Source organism: Catharus ustulatus, chromosome 6, assembly GCF_009819885.2.
Source record: "Catharus ustulatus isolate bCatUst1 chromosome 6, bCatUst1.pri.v2, whole genome shotgun sequence".
Taxonomy (NCBI): domain Eukaryota; kingdom Metazoa; phylum Chordata; class Aves; order Passeriformes; family Turdidae; genus Catharus; species Catharus ustulatus.
The window spans coordinates 37880850-37901188 of record NC_046226.1 but is presented as its reverse complement, the minus strand read 5'-3'; the positions used below and the strand labels follow the sequence as shown (position 1 = coordinate 37901188).

The following is a 20339-nucleotide window of genomic DNA, read 5'->3' as shown; positions in this document are numbered from 1 at the left end:
GACTTTGGAGAGTCTAAAGACTGGAAAAATAGGGATGTTTGAAGCAAGCAGCATGTCTAGTTAGTATGAAGGAAAGCTCATGCAGAATGTGCCTATTCAATAATTTGCTCAAACCAGCCCTAAAATTTGAATGGCAAGTTGTGTGTGCATGGTCTTTCAGATATGCATTGAAAAAACCTGTTTTCTTACCAAACTGTGAGGTTGTGGATGGTGGAGTGTCTGTGCCTTCACTTGTGCTTTTATGTTTTCCTCCCTCCAGAATCGGGCATCAGCATAGAGCAGTGTGAGCACGTGGTGTCCGAGCTCCAGGACAGCATGCGCAGAGCCCTTCACCTTTACCGCAGGGTGAGTGACTGAGTGACCTCACCCACAGCTCTGGTTCAGTAGCTGGGCTTTACAGCCCACAGGCACCTTACACACAATCTAGGTGCTTGCTGCCTCAAGGCATTCTCTTGGCCCTGTGACACAAGCTGCCTTGCTGTCCACTTGACTGCACCTTCAGCTTGAACCAGGGATGCAGGAGCTTCTGATTTCCAGCTCTTGGATTTTCTAATGCTTTGCTATGGTACTCTGAGCAAATCAATTAAGTTTTCAGTGTGTTTAGCCTATCTGTAAACTGAAGATAACAGTGTGCTCTTTTTCAAAGGAGTATTAGGGAATTAAGTAAAGGTTATGCAGTGTTTCAGGGATATGAAATATTATAGGAGCTTTGAGTTTTATTATCCTCATCTGTCCTTTGTCTTTGATGCCTGGGAAAAGGATTAGCAAATGTGGGATACCATGGGAATCCAGCTGTGAGAAGAACATGCAGCTGTTCACCTGTCCCTCTCACCACCAGACCAGAGTTGCATGGAGAGCAATATAACAGCTCTTTGTTTCTTTGCTTAGCACTGATCTGTCAAGTCTCCTGCAGTGAATGAGAGACTTTGATGGTGCAGCTCTGGCCACAGCATTTGCATTAGGTCTCTGACCTTGCTGTGTTCCTGGGACCCACTGCAGCTGCCCCCAGGAGGGACAGGAGACTATTGGCCTGTGCTGCAGCTGGGAAACAACTCCTTAATCCCACTATGAAGGGAACACTACCCAAAAATGTGCTTCCCATCTCTGTCCTATTGGAGTAATGCCTCTGGATTTTGTGCAGCTAGGGAGTATTGGATGCATGTCCTGCTGTATGCCTAAATGGGCAGTCTCAAATATTCAAGAAAAGTAAACTTGATTGGTCTAAAAATCTTTATGGTTTCCTTCCCTAAAGGGCTAAAATTGCTTGCTTGGTGCTCTACCTAAACTCCAATGCATTCTGGTTTTTCCCCTCTTTGTTTTCAGGTACTAAATGATACGGAATCTTCTACTGACAAAGATAGAATAGCAGGCCTCCTGACAGAAACATTCTCCTCAATGAAGAAAGAATTGGACTCTCTGAAGGATGCAGAAGAGCTTCCAAAAGATAAGGAGGCACTGGTGAAGCCACAGGATAACACTAGCCCAGTGAATGAGGGATGTGGTGCCAATCTACCGAGTCCCAAGGGTTTGGGAGATGAGCAAACACTAGCTTTGTTGGAACAGTACTCAGAGCTATTGCTGCAAGCTGTGGAACGACGCATGGACAAAAAGCTCTAAGGAGGATGGCTTTCAGGTGTTTGTGAACACATGGAAATAATCACAAGAAGAGGACCACAGAGAGAGCTTCAGACCAATGTTACCATCAGCTGGTCTAGGGCTGGTGGGGATACCTTTATAAATTGTTTTCCTCAGGCTCTAACAACTGTCTTGTTCCAATTCTTAGCAATGTGCTGGCCACAGTTTTAATATTTGTTTCCCAACTGTCTCTAAACAAAGTCTTGAAAGAGGAGTTTGGAGAAATTGCCTTGAAATTTCTTCATAGCCAGGGGGTCAGGATGTTTGACACCTAAAAATACAAAGAAAATCCAGTTTATCCAAGAAATTCTGAATTGCTGACTAAAAGCAACGGAGTCCATGTGAAGCCAATCCCTTCCTCTCTGAGACTTAATGAGAATCAAGAATCAGACTTTTTATGGGTTTATTTATTAATTTATTTCTCTTGACTGTTGCTCTATGCCACATTTGTGGCTGTTATCTTTGTCCTTTAAAAAAAACTGTCAATCCCTTTGCCATATCCCAGCGAGAAACAATCTCTGTATTATAAATCCCGAACAGGGAGACAGGCTGGAGTGTCTGTGCAATTAATGAACTGTTCTCTGCTTAGATCTTGTCTTGCTGTTCTTGCTTTTCCTGCCTTAGTTTTGTTCCCTGCAGTAATCCTGCTGTTGTTATGACAACCCAGTCTGCTTTCCTATTGTGTCAAGACAGTCCCCACACTGTATTTTATCTGCATTCACCTCCAGGGAAAGACTCTGTATCCCTTGGGCCATGCTTTGGAGATTACTTTATGAATTCATAAGTGATATTTTTAATCTAAAATTTGATGTTATATTGATACTTCAACCAGGTTTTCTGCAGATATTTTAAAAATTGGATTTAGATACAAAAGTTTGATTAGGAATTGGATATTGACTTTGATGTTATGATTTATTTGTGAAGTGACACTGAAAAGCTGGTTTCCATCTCTTAGAGTGTAACTCTGGATTTGAGAGATCTTCAGTGCCATGGCTCATCTGTGTCATTCATTCATTTCACTGTGATAGGAAAATGTTTTCTCTTTGCCTTTATGTGAAAACGGAATATTTACATTCCAACAAAGCTGGTATTCTCTTACCTTTTGTAAAGCTATTTCAAATCCCCTCAGAAAATTATTTCCTAAGAACTTCAAAAGGGGTATTTTGGGGTGTGATTGCCACCGTTTCCCCTGCCTATAGCCTCTCTGCTTTTAATGAATTTCTGGTCTGAGAAACAGAATCTTCTCTTTTTGCATTTGTATGTGCAATATTCTTCTTGCCCTGTGGAGCTTCTCTAAACCCATGCTGACTTGTGTCTCTTGTGGCTTAAAATTGTTAGTTTCAAAAAACATCCAGTGATGTTTTTTTAGGTCAATAATATAAGCTATGAAAAAAAAAGAAATTAAACCAATGAAATTCTTCAGCACCTTCCCCCTTACTCCCACTCCTTTCAACAGCAGGGGCAAATACACAAAGTGTTTTATTCCATCTCCAGTCTGTCTTGCATTTATTTTTAGGCAGAGCAGTGTAATCCCAGTTCATAAAACTAATGCAAGCAACAAGAATTTGGTGGAAGACAGACTGCTAGTATCTGTGGAAGTCAGTCAGAGGCAGCCAGACTGCATCACTTGGTTACAGAGGTTACAGGGTAGAAGCAATTTTCTTTCATTTTACTGTCCTGTCTGCTGTCTCTCTGAAACCCTGTGGCACTTGGAAATGTGGTCTGTTGACTTCTCTGCCTTTCTGTGACTGCAGATCTGCAGCGCAGCCTTTTTTCTGCTGATCTGGCCAGACTGGCATAGGACAACCTGAGTAACTCTAGGGCTGAATAATCTGCAGTTCTGTCTCTCCCCTTACAGGTTTGCTGCCTGATCACTGTCAAGTGCTTCAGGACATGGCAGTTTGAGGAACACTTGGAGAGCTTTCCAGATCTGCCTGTAATTGAAATCTGTCTAATCATGTTTCACATGTCCTTGCTAACCTTTCCTTCAATGGGCTTGTACCGAAACTTTAAAGGGGTTATTTTCTAGTCCTGTCTCTGCACTGTATTGTGCTGAATCAGCTGGTGTGCTTGGTCCCATGGGCAGCTTCTCTTGCACAGACAGGTTTTGCAAAGGAAGGCAAGTTGGAAACCAGAGAGGAAATTTCTGGCAGTTTCTCTGAGTGAAAAGGTGAGCTGGAGATGCCGTGAGTGGAATGTGTGATAACAGTCATGTTGGGTCTGTGATGGGAGTTAGCGTGGGTCAAGCTTGCTTTTGAGGTGACCGGTTCCTCCACTTTCAGACTGTGAACATATGTCCTAGTATACAGGAAATTTCTTCTTTACTGGGGCCACAAAACACTCAGGAAAAATAGCAGTCCCTTGAACCCAGGTATATTTTGGTACTGTTGATAAAGGTTTGAGGGTCCTTTATATTACTTCCTTGTGCAATTTTTTACCATTTTATTATTTAAACATTGTGAGGTAGTGACTAAAAGGTCAGAGATGATAACAGAAAAGCCAAGTAGTGAGAGCAGAATTACCATGAAGGGCAACAACCAGCAAAGCTGGCATAGAGATATGAAGCAAAGCTCCTTGGAAATAAACTGTGTGAAGCAAAGCTGAGTTTTAAGCTGGACAGAGTGGGTTTTGTTTCCGGAATGGATTTTACTTGGGGTAATGGCTGTATACAGAAAACTAGAGGTAAAATCTGATCAGAATGGTGGTGAGAAAAGTGTTAGGCAAGTAGATCAGTTGGAGAATGGTTGCGTAGTTTAAAATAAATTTAGAATAGTATATGTAGGAGACTCAGGAAAACAGAGTAGAAGTAGAGATCGTCTTGGTCTGGAGAACACCATTTGGCCAATACCTGTGAATGATAGAATACCAAAAGGCTTCAGGAAAGTAGATATAGGAATTGGAGATGGTGATCTGTAATTGAAGGATGAATTAGAAGGAGTTTGTTTTTAATATATTCTATTGAGCCTCTTGCTTCTTCTCTTGCTGTTCTCTAAGCAACTATTTTTTTCCTTAAATGGCAAAGTCATGGGCTACTTGTTCAAGGCTTTAATGTTTTGAATTTATTAAAGCCCAGTAACGGAGATGCTGGTACCACAAGTTTGTTGCTGAGAGGGGTGAGGAGATAGTGTTGCTCTTTATAATTTAAGACTGATCCAACTAATTCTTCCCTGCTAACTTCCTATTGCTGGCAGTAGGAAGTATTCCTAAAATCTGTTGTTTACAGAACAAAAAGAGCATAAATGCATTGCATTTGCACCTTGTGAACATGTTTCACTGCAGGCTGTCCATTGGGCCAGGTAGAGAAATAATGAATGGTAACTGCCTGGGAAGTGAAGAGACTTGTCAGAGGAGGTAATAAATTTGAGTCTATCCCTCTTAATGATTTGTGATCCGTCTTACTGGTTTGTGTGGATGTTAGCATAGGCACAGCAAGATACCTGTATTAAGTTATTTGTTTAACATAAAGCCTGAAAAATAATTTGGACCTACCTATCCTCTTTACGTCTATTTTCCCCCGTTCAATCTAACATTCCTGGTCAAAATGAGAAATTTTAGGTTTCTTTTCCATCTTGTAAATAGTATTGCTTTGCCTGTGGAACCCCTCAGTTTGTTTAAGGGCTCTCTTGAACTGGGATAGTAGGAAGGGCTGCAACCTGAAAAAGCAGCAAACTGTTGTATTCCTGCAGACAGGTAACACCTTCCTCCTCCCCATCCCTCAGCAACACCCAGGAGCTGTGTGTATGCAAGTCTGCCTTTCTTCCACCTCCTCTCTCAGGTTGTCCTCTCCTTTCCATGAGACCTCCCAGGTGATGACTGGGGCATGGCCTTACAGCAGCCCTCTCCCCAGCCTCCCCGTTTTGCAGACTTCATCATGACTCAGAGGAATTGGGACGTTTCTTTCTGGGAGTAGAAACATGCCAACTTAATTTTTTAAAAAGAACGAATATGTATATAATTATATATAAGGAAAAAAAAAACAAAAAGCAGGTATTTAAACACCCTTGGTAAATTCATGCATGTATACAGTGTCTTCCCCCCGCAGCCCGCTGGATGTGTAGCATCCAGGACACTAAATGACAAAAACCTCGTTGAAATGGTAGACAGGTCTTCTAGCAGCACCCGGGAGAGCAGGTGGTTCCTTCTGTGGGAGGTCGGGCGTGTCCCGTGTTTCGGATGTGCGTGTGACGGACACAGCGCTGCGTTCGTGTCACTGCGGGCAGGCACCTACCCCCTGCTCCCCTTCCTGCACTGCCCTTCTCCCTCACTCCTTCCGAACGCGAACAAACCCCTTCCTGCTTTATTTATAAACGCGTGTTTTTATACTTTTGGCTTTAGCTAAAATAATACTTTGTCTTTTTTTTTAATTATTATTTGGGGAAAGAATTTAAAATTCCGTTTGTCGGCGGTTTTTTTTTTCTTTTTTCTTTGAGGGGGGGCGTTTGGTGGTTTTTTTTTTGTTTTTTTTTTTTTTTTTTTTTTTTTGCACTGTGAGGCTCCCCAGGGAGCTGTTTTTAACTCTGTATCCATTTGTACTTCGTGTCTTAAACTGTTTCAATAAAAACGTGACCGTTTGTTACCGAGCTGGCCCGCGGTTGGTGTTCCGGGGGAGGGGCTGGGCGGGGATAGGGGCGGGAAGCGCGGCGGGGCCGGGCGGGCCGCGCATGGCGGAGGGCGCGGCGCTGCGGGCCGTGAGGGGCTGCCTGGCCGCCTTCCCGCGGGAGGCCCGCGGTGAGCGCGGGGCGGAGCGGGGCGGGGGAGGCCGCGGTGACCCCGCCCGGGCCGGGCAGTGGGGCTGGGCCGGGCAGTAGGGCTGGGCCCGCCGGCGGCAGCGGCGCGGGGCCATCAGCGGCGCCCGCTGTGCTGCCGGCATCGGGGTTCCGAGGTCACGGCGAAACAGAGAGGCCGCCGCAAAAATGAAGCGAAACTCGGGAAATCGGTCTTTTAATGGTTGTTTTTCTGTGTATAAAGTAGCAAAACAAAGCACTATTCCAGCTTCCAAAAAATCTTCCTGTAGTATCCTCTGCATGGGAACTGCATTTCCTGTAGCACAGGCCCCGTATCCCTTTATCCTCAGGCGCTGGCCTGAGGTTTCCATCTGTCTCTGAAAAGCCCCAAACACTGTCTGGGTTTTAACAGAGGGACTCGGGATGTGGGGGGGCGCTGCTCGGTGTCAGCGTGGTGAGGCAGGTGAAGCCTGTGTGCTGGCAGGGGTGCTTGTCTCGGGGTGCTGAATAACGCTGCTTGTTGTTTGCCTGGACAGAGCTGGGCTGGCCGGAGTCCATACCCTATCTGGATAGGCCTCCGTCCCCACTGGAGTTTTATCGAGAGTGGGTGAGTCCGAATAAACCCTGCATCATTCGCAACGCCATCAGCCACTGGCCGGCTCTGAAGAAATGGACCTCAGCGTATCTCAGGTATGAGCGAGCTGTGGAGCAGGACTGGTGTTCAATTTCGGGTGACCTCACTAAAACCCCCTTGGCTAATCTTTGCTTTTATGTGTATGATTGGCTCAGTTCTTCCTGGTTCTGTATGAAGGCATTCAGTCTCCCCAAGATCAGGTGCCCTCCCAGTTCTGATGCAGCCAGGAGGGTGGGTTTTTTTGGCTGTGTGCATCCAACAGACTCAGGCTATTAAAACCCACCCAGCTGGAGCAGGGCTGTAGCACTGTAAGAACAGACTGACTTGTTTGTGACTGAGCACACCTCAAAAAAACTAAATGATGAGCATTTAAACAATAATTGAAATTTTAAAGAAAAGTCCTTCTTTAAGAGAGGATTTATGGTTAGACTGAAAATCTGTGGGTCAGATCTAATTCTGTGGGGTTTAAAGCTAAATATCTTATGGAACTAAGGACTGTTAGCCTCATGGGGTGTGTATCTATCAGTTTGTGCCCACCCCTTCTCACTGCTCAGTTGCTTTTGGATATGTGAAACCTTGGATTTGGCTGAGTTGAATGGCCATGATAATATTAAGCTCTGCCATGCTTGGTGAAAAAAGGTGGCTGAAGAGGACCCTCTGTCTGCTTGGAGGAAAAGAGTTCCATTGTGAACTGTCCTGTCAGGAGAGAATTCAGACAGGGAAAAGAAGCTGGATTTGCCTTGAGTGCAGGGAGCAATTGGAGCAGAATGCCAGAGTCCTTACCAGACAGCAGAATGTCTAACCTAGAGACACCCATCCATGGAAAGACAGGCATTTTATTTTTGCTGCCCTTGAAACTTACTTTAAAAATAACCAGTATGTAATATAAGAGCTAATTGCAGGCCTGGATATAACTTTTGGTTTGTCTTGCAGGGAGGTGGTAGGTCCCAAGGTGGTGAGTGTGGCAGTGACACCAAATGGTTATGCAGATGCAGTGTTTCAGGACCGTTTTGTCATGCCAGAGGAGCGCCAAATGCCTTTCATGGACTTTTTGGACATTGTGGAGAAGAAAGTGACCTCTCCCAACGTATTCTATGTGCAGAAGCAGTGTTCAAACCTCACTGAGGAGTTTCCTGAACTTATCTGTGATGTGCAGCCTGACATACCGTGGATGAGTGAGGCACTGGGTAAACCCTCTGTTTCTCTCATATTCAGTAAATATTTTGCACGGAGCTTTAAAACAGTCACACTAGGTACTACTTGGTGAATACTTCTCTTTCTGAATGCCACAACTCAGTTTGGTTTCATTGTTTCAGAAAGCAGAAGTGGTAAAATACCTAATGGAGTAATCCAAGTTTTGGAGCTAGATCACTCTGGAATCAGTATCTCTGTTGTGTATTGGGAGCCTCACAACTGAAAAAAATGTCATACAACTCTTCTTTACATTGAGTGGCTTTTCTCTGATCTAGACTAGTGTTTTGACTCAGTGTTTGCAGTGTAGAAGGAGATTACTGTTGTTCACAGAGTGCTATTTGCAATGAAATCTGTCATAGTTATGAAGGAAGGGATAAGGCAGAAATTGGCAGAAAATTATTTAACATGCTTTTAAAAATGACAATTTTGTGTTGTTGTTGTCAACATCTCTTTTCCCTAACCATACAGGGAAGAAGCCTGATGCTGTGAATTTCTGGCTTGGGGAGGCAGCTGCTGTGACATCTTGTACGTATCCTGTATCACTGTAAATCTTCTGGTGATTTCAGCACAAGTTTAAGCTGGCTTGTTTTGAGTCAGTGGCTCAGAAGAATGGTGCACTTTTTCTGACATGGCAGTTCTGTTTTAACATGCTTTTTTTGCATTCTTTATTCTGCCTTTCTGCAGCCTCCTGCTGCTGTGTCTCTGGGTGCATCTACCTGGCATTGTGTCAGGCAAGGCACTGATAATTTGCTTCATTGAATGAATTTGCTACAGCATGATATTGTGACTTTCCCACTGCAAGAGGAAAAAGCAGCCTGATAATAACAAGGAAAGCTGATACTTTCAGTTTACTGTAGTTTTTGCTGCAGAGAAGGAAATAGCTATGATTTTCTGTCTTTCTCCACGTTTCTCTTTTTTTTTTTTCCCTCAATCCTAGTACATAAAGACCATTATGAGAACTTGTACTGTGTGATATCTGGAGAGAAACATTTTCTACTGCATCCACCAAGTGACCGTCCCTTCATCCCATATGGTACATCATTTTGCTGTGCAATGTGTCTGAAGGTTGGAAGGAGGACAGCCTAAAACACTGAAAGATGTGAAAAAAAGGAAGCAGTGGTAACATTTTGATCTTTATGCAGTGTTACACATTCCAGTGTGAACAGAAATTTCTTCTATTTCATGCTGCAGGTAGTTTGTAATATAAATTTTATTCTGAGGCCAGGTTTTCCTCAATAATGAGCTCATTGATTCACATCTTGAGTCTTATGTCCAGTTCTGGGCCACTCGATTCCAGTAGGACATTTAGATACTGAAACGAGTTGAAAGGAGAGTTAAAGCTGGTGAAGGTTCCAGAGGGCAATTCCTATGAGGAGCAGCTGAGGGAGCCGGGCTTTTTTAGCCTGGAGAAAAGGAGACTTGGGAGAGAACTTATCACTCTCTAGAACTCCCTGAAAGGAGGTTGTACCCAGATGGGGGTCATGCTCTTCTCCCAGGCAACCAATGACAACGGGAGATGTAATGGTCTCAAGTTGTGCCCAGGGGAGGTTTAGACTGGACACTGGGAAGAATTTCTTCATATAAAGAGTGATTAGATACTGAAATGGACTGCCCAGAGGGATGGTGGAGGCATGTGCCTAGAGGTGATTAAGGAAAGACTGAATGTGGAGTGCCGTGGTTTAGTTGACAAGGTGCTGTTCAATTGTAGCTTGGACTTGATGATCTCGGGTGATCTCAAATCTCATGGCTTGATGTCTTTTTCAACCGAATTGATTCTGTGAAACTCATAGCAGTCTCTTCAACTTTAGAATATTTAAATTATTTAAGTATTTTGTCAGTGTTGTAGCATGTCATCTTTGATGTTTTACAGGCTTGGATTCTGCCTACCTGCTTTTCTCTAGGAAAAAAAAAAAGACAGGAAGCTAAAAAATTAGTTGTATTTTAATGAAATATTCAAACTACTAATTGAATCTCTGAAAACTGAGAGATGATGAAAAAGATTCTCATGGCAGCATTGCTTCACACTGCCTCTTTATGTTGCTTTCCTATGTGCCCAGCAGTAGTTACTTTTGCAGTGTAGTCTAGAAGATGAACAGCTTAACTTTACGCTGAAGACTGAATTTTCCCATTCCTTGCCTTTCAAACCATCAGACTAAGTGGATGCAGAGTGCTATGATGCAAATGTAATTTTGGCTAGATGTATCCTGCTACAATATTTTTTTTACTGTTTTTATTTTGTTTACAACCTTGAAGTCATAGGATCACAGAATGGTTTGGGTTAGAAGGGACCTTGAAGATCATTGAGTCAATGCCCCTGCCATTCAATAGACCAAATTACTTAAAGCTCCATCCAGCCTGACCTTGAACACTTCCAGGGACAAGGCATCCACAGCTTGTCTGGGGAACCTGTTCCAGTGCCTCATTACCCTCATTGTTAAAAAATTCTTCCTTTTATATAATCTAAATCCACCCTGTCTCAGTTTGATACCATTAACCCTTTGTCCTGGCCTTGGTAAAAAGTCCTCCTGTCTTTCTTACACCTCCCTTTTAGGTACTGGAAGGTCACAATAAGGATTTCCCAGCACCTTCTCTTCTCCAGGCTGAACAACCCCATCTCCTCCTTTCTTGGACAGGTGGTGGTGTATGTACGTGAATGTATGAAATACATATGTGCTGTAGGAGTCCTGCTTTGTAAACCAAGTTACTGTTAAAGCATAGAACAGATATAATGCTTACATTTCATAGTGTGTAGTAAAAAGAGAATTCCATCTTTTTGAGCATTAGGTTAATTAATGAAGAGAAATTATCTCAAGGGAGGGCTTAGGAAACCACATGTGCTGAAGCAATGAAAGAAAAGCAACCAGCAGTATCTGAAGCAATCGATGAGCCCTATCAATTAAAATTAGATGTGAGAGACTGGCCACAAGCCACTAATAACTCTTGTGAGTGCTTCTTTGGTAGACTGACCTAAGATGAAACCCCCAGCTATAGAATGATGTGTATGTCAGGTGTGTATTTATGACTTCTGAAAAGGAAAGAAGAAAGTTACTGCAACAAAATAGGACTGGGATACAAATGGGCTTGAAGGAGAATAAGTTTTATTCAGACTGACTGAAAAAAGGTATATTAAGAAAGTGGATAAAATTTTAAATGGAAAAAGGGAAGGATAGTAAGTACAGTAAGTTGAAAATGGTTTTGTATTAATTTTTCTTGGGGAATGTGTGACATGCACTGCCATTAAGTTCTCTGAATTGTGTAATTCAATTCTTTCTCCGGTTCCAGAGCTCTATCAGCCAGCAACCTACCATGTATCAGAAGATGGTTCATTTGAAATTGTGGATGAGAAGACTGCAGAGAAGGTAAAAAGTTTATCAAGAATGCAGTTAATACAGTGTGGAGAGTTTGGGGCATTACTGAGCCTTCAAACTAAGCATATTGATCGATATTTAGAAATCCTTCATTATTGGGAAGAGAATGCCCAAATATTTCACTTGTATTTTACTATTTCCAAAGGATACCTAGCTTCCAGAAAAATCTTTTGCTGCACACTTTAAACTGTTAATATCATAGTGTTGCCTTGTACCAGACTTGAATAGATCCACTAAAGAACTTTTGAATGCATCAACAATAAATGAATTGATTTAATTTTGCCTGAAATAGACCCCTCTACATAAACTTTCTTTTAACCTTCTACTCAGGTCCACAGTAGTATCACCCAGTGCAATAAAACATACCTGTCCAAATGAATAAGTTGCATTTGCTTATACTAACAATATTTATTTGATTGAAACATTTAGATCTGGAGGCACTTTACAAATCTCAGCAGAATATTAATCTCTTGCCTTTTGCCTCTGCAAAGTGTGAGCAATGTACAGAACTTGAACTGGGGCTTGTTCTCTGTTTCCAGAGTAGTGCTCATGGCATCTCATTCATGTAATGCAGCAAGGTTAGAATGCTGAGATTTATAATTCTGTAGGGCAGAGAAAGAATTAATGCAGGCAAGAAGGACTTCCCAGCAATGAGAAGTGTTTTAGCTGCTGGGAGTAAAAATTGCACCAGAGAGCTAAAGAAGAGGAAAGGAGTTTCTAAAAAGAGTGGTGTAGATAAAGGGTTTTAGTACTGAATTTTAGAGGAACAAGCAACTTAGGGGGCTGGAGGTGTTTTGAAAGAATGCCACGAGACTGCAGTTTCGTGGATGACGTTTATTACCTTTTTTCTGATCAGAAATGCGTCACTGAAGGAGGCACATCTTTGCATCCTTGACCTATTCCCAATTGAATGTGGAAAGCTGTGTAGCTGTACATGTTTTGCTAGACAAAGTACATGTTTTGTAACCTAGTGAGTTTGATTTTCAGTTGTTTTTCTGCAAGCTTGCTGAATTTTTTTACCAGAGTCAGTATACATATATATATACATATACACACTCTCTTGCCTTTAGGTGCCCTGGATCCCTCTGGACCCCTTGAACCCAGATCTAGAACTGTATCCAGAGTATGCTCAGGCAAAACCTTTGCAGTGTACAGTGAAAGCTGGCGAGATGTTATATCTACCTTCCCTCTGGTTCCACCATGTTCAGCAATCACATGGCTGTATTGCAGGTAAAACAGACAGTATTTCCAGATACGTTTTTGAACTGTGGTGGGTGTGCAGGTAAATGTTCCACAGCAAAGCATCAGTGGGAGCAAAGGTTCCTTTAAGGTTATCTGGCTTCGTGCAGGTGGGAACAACAATCTTGACAGATCCCATGGGGCTGCCTCCTTGCAGCCTGTTTTGCTTGTAATTCATTGCTTTGTCAACACAACATGGAAGAGAGACTGTTTTCATACGAGCTGAAATTTGCTCTGACCCAGTTTCTTGCCTTGCTAATAAGGTTGTTTTTGCACTTAACAAAAGTCTCGTCATCAGTTTCTTAGCAGGATTTATCATCCTCTCTCTATCTCCTTTTTTACTTCTCTCCCCAGGTGAATTCCAGATTTTTAATCAGTGCTCATTTGATACATAGGGAGGGATGGAGATGGAGCAAAATATTATTGTTATGTTGTGCAAGTTTTTCAAGTTCTGAGAAGAGATTTTTGCTGGAATTTTTACTTGTCCTTTGTCTGGAATAATCCTGATAATGCTGTTCAAGGAAAAAAGTTATTTTGAACAGTGTGACATTAGTGTTTGTGTAACACTGCAAATATTGCAAACCGTTTTTTCAGTTCTTGTGATTCTGTGATAAAAAGGCAATCTAGCAGTAAAGCAGTAATTCTGCTTTGTTTTCCCCAGTGCTGCTGCATCAGTACTTAAAGGATTTTTTTTTAAAAAGTAGGGTTGTTTCCAGCTGCAAGCTCTGGCCACTTTTTTCCCTTCTGTTTTGTGGAAATACCTAGAGTTTGAGTTTATTCGTCCTTTAGTCTGCTAACTGCAGTACAGTCTGTATGCACTTGAAAAATCAATATTGTCTGGGTCTAGTCTGGTGAATGTCAGAAGCTGGAGCATATCCTCCTCCAAGAAGCATTAGTCCAATATTACAGTGCATGGGTTCATTTTCCTAGGAGACATACCACAAAATTAGCAAGAGAAAGAGAATTAAAGCACTGTCTGATTGATGAACACTGTGAAGTAGTGGTGAATTTGCCATCCTTTACGCAGGAAGAGAGGTTCCCATACAGATATTAAACTTTGCAGTTTGGTATTTTTTGTCTAAATAGAAGCATACTGCTCCTAAGCTGTTTTGCCATCTTCTGCTTCAATGAATCTCCGGTATAGAGTCTGAAGTTGGTTTGTGTTAAGACAAAGTTGCATTGGCTCCACTGTTGAAGAACTCAGCTGTTTGCTTACATTGTTTTTGTCTGTAGTCAAGGCTTTGCTCATTTCAAAGTTCAGTCAGTAATAAGGAAAAGCCTGTACTAACTGGACCGTGCAAAACAGTCTATGAACACATTTGTAAATCATTACATTCTAACCTTAAAATGTTTTTCCCTTTTCTTGTCTCCTCAGTGAATTATTGGTATGACATGGAATATGACATTAAATACAGCTATTATCAACTACTAGATTGCCTCACAAAAACTGTGAAAATGCTATAGCAAAGGTGGGAGGCTCGAGCTTGTGATGTCTGTTTCTGATATGATACAATCATCAGCATCTGTGACTGGAGTACAAACATGATTCCCCCAAAAAGAACTGAACTTTAAATTATGGTCAACAATGTCTGCTGAACACATCGTGGCTATTTTACTTGGTTTCAGAATCCATATCAATTGGTCAGATTTTTTGGCTTGTGAGTAGAACTTTGGTAATAGGACTTTTAGTCCTTTGCATGTTACCTCGGGTGAGCAAAATAAAATGTGAAGGGAGACAATCCAGGTTTTGAAAATCCCAAAATGGAAGCCCTGTTTCTTCAGATCTACAGATTGTTTTTGTAACAACCCAAGCAGACAATGATCAGGCTGCAACAGTCTAATGTATGCATTCTGCTTAAGACAAAGGTCTGTTGTAATTCTCTAAGTTCAGTGGCTGTGGTGTTTTGATGGTGAGAATCTACAACTTCTGCAATAAATAGGTCAGTTTAAAGCTTATTTCTGTACTATTTAATTTTTTTTCCCCCAAAGTAGATAATGGCTGAAGGACATCTAGGAGTATATGCAAAAGTCAATGTTGGCTATTTTCCAATAAAAGCAACACATTTTTATTGCTGTTTGTTTCTTTTCACGGTTGTATTTTAACATAACTGCATTTCTTGCACCCTGAGGGATGGTTTTAGAGTCGCCCTGCCAGATCTGAAATCAGTCTGGATATCTATGGTCTCACGGCATGAGGTGTGATTCTGCAGCTTGTAAACTCATTGATTCTTTCATCCCTTTACCGTTAATTGCTGCACAGTGCATGGTCATGCAAGCTGTTTGAAGCAGGAGCCCGGTTCAAACAGCCATGATTCCTATCTGTATTTCCACAGAATGGAATGAGACTACTCACACGTCTGAAACCCCCAGGGTAGGACTAGCAGGCTGTTAAATTCACAGACATTGCAAAAATGTAGTACTGTTGTTTATGAAAACCTAAAGCTGGTGTTCATTGTCAAATCTTCACAGTTCATTAGAAACATTGTCAATATGGGGGAAATGAATAATTGGGAAGAAAAGTATAGTAATTGTTTTACTTTGTCTGTTCTTTTGTTTTTCTAAACAAACATAGTTATAACATGAAGTTTCATTTTGACTCGTGGTGGTTACCCTACATTGCAGAAAGCTTGAGAGGGATCAAGAGCAGGCTTTGTTTCGTGCCTAGATTAAGGTGTCACGCTCCTTAGGCTTTCCGGCTTGTTCGTGTTTACTGTGCCCTGGCAAAGGTTCCCAAGCCAGTTCCGCAGTCAAATATGGAATTTCCCGCAGCTGTGGGGCGCGGCAATTTGGATATTTCTTTTTGCTGCTTTGGGGTTTTAAATTTAGTCTCTCTCTGTAATCCGAAGTAACAGCAGTCGCCAAGAACACGTGGCAGCTTGCGCCCGGGCAAGTGGCCGATGCCACCCGAGCCGGGAGCTGCAGGGCGGCGCGCTCTGGACTACGTGTCCCAGCAGCCCTGCCGGCCGCCTGCAGGAAGCGGTCACGATGATCGCTCCTGGACTTTGAGCAGAGCTTTGATCCCGAGCAGGGACAGTTTGCCGGGACTCGTGTCTCCCGCAGGTGCCCGGTCTGGCCCCAGAGAAGGGCAGCATCTCTCCGTGCGGCCGGGCCGGGATGGCTGCGCGGGTGTCCGTGCTGCCCTCCCTCCGGTGCCTGTTCGATGACCCTGTGCAGATCCGTGTGGCCGGTCTGCAGCCGCAGCAGGCGGTCACGCTCCGAGCCAGCCTGCTGGACGAGAGCGGCGAGCTTTTCCAAGCACACGCTCTCTACAGGGCTGGGAACAGCGGGGAGCTGGACCTCAGCCGCTCCCCGGCCCTGGGGGGCAGCTATTTGGGAGTGGAGCCGATGGGGCTGCTCTGGGCTCTGCAGTCCAAAACGCCCTATAAGCGGCTGGCAAAGAGGAACGTCCTGACCCCTTTCAATGTGGACTTGGAAGTGTATGAGGGCCATGGGGACATGAGCCGCTTGCTGGGAAAATGCACCAATGAACGATGGTTTTTAGGAGAGGGGGTGAAGAGGATTTCGGTCAGAGAAGGTCGTCTCAGAGCAACCCTCTTCCTCCCTCCCGGTGAGTTTTGATTCCATTCTGGTTTTCCAAGTATGACTGACACCCCGTGGTCCCTGAATGCACTCGGCAACCCACAGCAAAGCCTCAGCCAACACTTCCCTCAGCCTGTGCCTGCTCCAGGTACCTGGATCTTCACAGCAGAGCAAAGAGGAGCAGGTCTTGCCCAGGCGGGGCAAGGACCAAAGCAGGGGAATGGTGGTGCAGGGAGGGCAGCAGTGGTAACACAAGGTGTCTCCTGGTTGTTCTAGTTGAGTGCCTTGACCTCTCCTGCAATGAGAGCTTTGTCAAAAAGTATGTTTATTTCTTAGCTTTTGTGTTTAGCTGACAGGACAAAAAGGCCCCTGGTCCTTGGCAGAGCTGTGGTGCGTGACAGCTCTGGCTGTGGAGTGAAGAATGGCAAGGTATGGTGGGAACACTGGACTCAGGCTGCAGCAAGCCTAAGCTGAATATCCATGCCCTCAGCAGCTGCTACACATCTTCCTGCAGGTTCTGGACCTGTCTCTCTGTGTCTCTCTTTCGCTAAGGAAAAGCCAAGGAAAGAAGTCTCTTCTTGAATGAGCTGCTGGACTGCATGGGATACTTAGGGAGATGGGAGACAAATGGGAAAAGCAAGTTCTTTAATTAAACAGCTGCTGTATTTTACAACTCTGTACACAGACAGTGCTGAGAATGGATCCTCTGCAAAGCTGTTTTAAGCCTGAAATGTTTCTGTTCCTTGAATGGCACTTAAACATTGCTATCTTGCTCTATAATTAACAGTCCGTCCTTTGTAGCTGAAGCAGCACCACATCTTGTAAGGGAAATCTGGCTATGAGAATGGGCAGACCAACATCAGGAAAGGAAGGTCCTATTGCTGCAGGAGAGCTAAGGAGCTCAGGGATAGTTATTCAGATCTTATTGAAGTCTGAATTGGCACAGGTCAGTTCTGGCATTTGTATCTTTAATAACCCAAGTATCCCCTCCATGGCATAGCTGCTAGCATAGTTCATAAGGAAGAGCAATTCCTGCAGTAGCATTATTTCTTCATTGATCATCAGTGGCCTGAGGACTTGTAGGCCAATGCCAGCTGAAATTCAGGGTGAGAGAAGGATGTCCAACGTGTGAACTTCACACAATGAGTTCCTAAGAGAGAAAAGGAATGTGCAAATTCATGTCCTTAGAGTAATTTTGTGCATTCCTAAGAAAGATACCCACCATGAAAAGCTTCAGAGGATGATTTTCTTCCGCTATCTACTGTCCTGATGTGTGCTGAGGGGGCACCACCAAAGGACACCCATAGAAACTTTTCTTTTGGTTATGTATAGCCTTCTTTCATTGCAGGACCTGGCCCATTCCCTGGACTTATTGATTTGTATGGATCTGGAGGAGGTCTTATTGAATACAGAGCAAGTCTCCTGGCTAGCAGAGGCTTTGTGACTCTGGCTCTTGCTTACATGTCCTTTGAAGATATCCCTGCTATGCCACAGATTCTTGAACTGAGCTATTTTGAGGAGGCTGTCAACTTTTTGCGGAAGCAGCAGCAGGTAAGAGACGTATTCTGGTGCTCTTCCTGAAACTGTTTTCCAGTTTGCTAATTGGTTCCTAGACTAGAAGTACAAAATTGCTTAAGCAGGAAATAGTTTTTTACTAGTTTTACTAGTCTTTAAAGATTTTAGAAGGGAAAAAATCCACTGGCTTTTTTACTGTTTCTGAGATATTGCAGGCTTTTGATTCTGAGTAAGTTTTGCAGGACAATAATAAAACACTCTAACAACAGAATCCTTTACAGTTGTAGCACTGGAGGTGTGGCATCTTAAGAAGTTGAGACTGTATTTGAACAAGTGTGTGGGACAAGAAGGACATTTTATAGCAGTGTATCATCATACTTAACCCAAAAGTGACCAAGAGAAACCAAGTAGCATTTAAAATGTTAATGCAATGCTACTTAATCTGTATTTGTTTTGAAAAGTTATTTACTTTCTATCACATGGACACTGGTATTGTAGACACTGTGAGATCAGAATTCAGTCTTGCTTGTTTGTCTTGTTCCTCAGAGAGCTCTGAAACATCTAGAATTAAATGTGAAGGGCGTTCACTAAAAATAAGTTGATTTAAACAGCTATTGGGTTCACTTAGCCTTAGGTATAATGAAGATTATGTCTTCCAAGACAAAACAGAAGACAACAGCTGTAGGAGAGTATAGAAGAAACTGCTATGAAGAAATCCAATGCAAGGAAACCCAGGAAAAAGTGGCTTGGAGAGAGGAGCAGTAGGAGACACTGTACTGAGAGCAGGCTGACCTGGGATGTGGAGGGAGCAAGGATGCTTTGTCTATACAGGTCACCAGGAGGCAAATGTGTTACAGGAGGGGAAATGTTGAGGAGCTGTAGCGTTCATAGTCACTCTTTTGGAGGCTCAGCAGAGGGATAGATGAGGGAGTAACATAACCTGAACAGAGAGAGGAAAGGGTAAAATATGAGTGCTCATAGTTGGATGAGTGAGAAAGCAGAACTGGAGAGGTTATGTCAGCTCAGGAACTAGAGAGTAGTTAATAATACTGTTTTACTCATTTTGTTTCAGGTGAAAGATACTGGGATTGGTGTTTTGGGCTTGTCTAAAGGAGGTGATCTAGCCCTTTCCATGGCCACATTTCTACCTGGCATCAAGGCAGCTGTCAGCATATCTGGAAGTTGCTTTAACTCCTTCATTCCCCTGAAAGGGAATGGTTTCACTCTTCCTGTTCACCCATATGACTTGGGGAGGATGAAGATCAGTGATGAGTCTGGACTAGTAGATTTTTCAGATGTCTTAGACGATCATATGGACCCAGCAACTTGGGATTGTCGCATTCCTGTGGAGAAGTCCTTAGCCAAGTTCCTCTTCTTGTCTGGCCTGGATGACATGAACTGGAAGAGTGACCTCTATTGCCGGGATGCTGTTCAGCGCCTTCAGCAGCACGGCCGGCAAGTGGAGTTTTACTCCTATCCTGGAGCAGGGCACCTCCTGGAGCCACCATACTTGCCTCTGTGCAAAGTTTCCATCCACAGGGTGCTTGGGATGTTTGTGCATTGGGGAGGGCAGTGGAGAGAGCATGCTAGAGCACAAGAAGATGCATGGCGCAGGATACAGGCCTTTTTCTGGCAACATTTGATGGACTCAGACATCCCTATGAGTAAGCTGTAGTGGAAACTGTCGTAGATGCTAGCTAGGGATGATATTTCAGCACTCACTGGATCTTGGAAACTCACCAGAAGTTTCCTGGACTGCCTTCCTCTAAATCCCACTGTTGCATAGTTGTTTATTCTCATTCCCCAAATAATTTCCCATTTTTAGTTGAATTTCAGTTGACTTCTGGCCCCACCTTCACAGTAGACTGGCACCATCTGTAGTCTAAAAACAACCCAGCATCCCATCATCTAAATTACGTTTGTGCTGAGATATCTTTATCCTCAATATGCAACCATCTCCTTTCATAAGAGGAAATACTCTCACAGGAGGAGTTTTCCATTGAATGGTTTAGCGTTGCACCTTTAAGTAACCTAGATATAAACAGCACTTTTGTTGGACAACACACTTTTGTTGTAGCACACTCATCTTTCCTCCTGGTATATTGTTTTCTCCCATTTTTAGTAAAAAGGTTGCAGTAGTTCTGATCTCAGCTAAGGGAAGAGACATTCTTCTGGCTTAATCTGAAGTGCAGTGGTAACATTTTTTTTCCCTAGTATCTCAAAATCCAGGAGTGAATCTTACCCAGGTTACCTGGGTTGTGTCGCCTGCTGACTCTATAGAAGTTCCGTATTAGGGTAAAATTTTCACTGCACTACTCTGTGAGTGCAATGTGCTGTGTGTCTGTGTGTGCACAGTTTGCTTGAGATTATCTGAAGGAAGCCTTCAACCATCTGTGCACCTGTCAATACATTAAGGAACAATCCTAGTGTGGCCACGAGCTGTTACTTCACCTGATTGCAGAGGTTGTGAGCAGGAGTCCTCACCTTCTT

The 20339-nt window shown here is 43.3% G+C and overlaps 3 protein-coding genes across 8 annotated transcripts in view; all 3 read left to right on the top strand.

Annotated features, from left to right (window-relative positions):
* MAPKBP1 (mitogen-activated protein kinase binding protein 1) overlaps positions 1 to 5572 on the top strand; it is a 101676-nt gene extending 96104 nt beyond the window's left edge. For all 5 annotated transcript variants that reach the window (XM_033062140.1, XM_033062142.1, XM_033062141.1 and 2 more), the window contains 2 exons: positions 260 to 345; positions 1324 to 5572. In XM_033062140.1, the coding sequence (XP_032918031.1) occupies positions 260 to 345; positions 1324 to 1617 (380 nt within the window). In that variant the 3' untranslated portion in view covers positions 1618 to 5572. The remainder of the gene's footprint in view (positions 1 to 259; positions 346 to 1323) is intronic.
* Positions 5573 to 6286: 714 nt separating this feature from the next.
* On the top strand, positions 6287 to 14863 carry JMJD7 (jumonji domain containing 7). Of its 2 annotated transcripts, none has more exons than XM_033062470.1 (8): positions 6287 to 6363; positions 6896 to 7049; positions 7927 to 8180; positions 8656 to 8712; positions 9125 to 9220; positions 11470 to 11546; positions 12626 to 12785; positions 14170 to 14863. In XM_033062470.1, exons 1-8 carry the CDS (start codon positions 6297 to 6299, stop codon positions 14256 to 14258), a joined length of 954 nt encoding a protein of 317 aa, XP_032918361.1. In that variant the 5' UTR covers positions 6287 to 6296; the 3' UTR covers positions 14259 to 14863. The 2 variants fall into 2 exon arrangements, with proteins under 2 accessions (XP_032918361.1, XP_032918362.1); XM_033062471.1 differs by lacking the exon at positions 6287 to 6363 and adding an exon at positions 6461 to 6582.
* A 920-nt stretch (positions 14864 to 15783) lies between these two features.
* On the top strand, positions 15784 to 19907 carry LOC116997561 (acyl-coenzyme A thioesterase 1-like). Its single transcript, XM_033062468.1, has 3 exons — positions 15784 to 16362; positions 17683 to 17885; positions 18922 to 19907. Exons 1-3 carry the CDS (start codon positions 15909 to 15911, stop codon positions 19522 to 19524), a joined length of 1260 nt encoding a protein of 419 aa, XP_032918359.1. The 5' UTR covers positions 15784 to 15908; the 3' UTR covers positions 19525 to 19907.
* The last annotated feature ends 432 nt before the right edge of the window (positions 19908 to 20339 follow it).

Excerpts from the sequence above, each read along its gene's own strand:
- JMJD7 (XM_033062470.1), top strand. The coding sequence starts at position 6,297 with ATGGCGGAGGGCGCGGCGCTGCGGGCCGTGAGGGGCTGCCTGGCCGCC. Across the intron at positions 6,364-6,895 it reads CTTCCCGCGGGAGGCCCGCG|AGCTGGGCTGGCCGGAGTCC; the intron begins GTGAGCGCGGGG and ends TTGCCTGGACAG. Across the intron at positions 8,181-8,655 it reads GTGGATGAGTGAGGCACTGG|GGAAGAAGCCTGATGCTGTG; the intron begins GTAAACCCTCTG and ends CTAACCATACAG.
- LOC116997561 (XM_033062468.1), top strand. The coding sequence starts at position 15,909 with ATGGCTGCGCGGGTGTCCGTGCTGCCCTCCCTCCGGTGCCTGTTCGAT. Across the intron at positions 16,363-17,682 it reads AACCCTCTTCCTCCCTCCCG|GACCTGGCCCATTCCCTGGA; the intron begins GTGAGTTTTGAT and ends CTTTCATTGCAG. Across the intron at positions 17,886-18,921 it reads TTTTGCGGAAGCAGCAGCAG|GTGAAAGATACTGGGATTGG; the intron begins GTAAGAGACGTA and ends ATTTTGTTTCAG.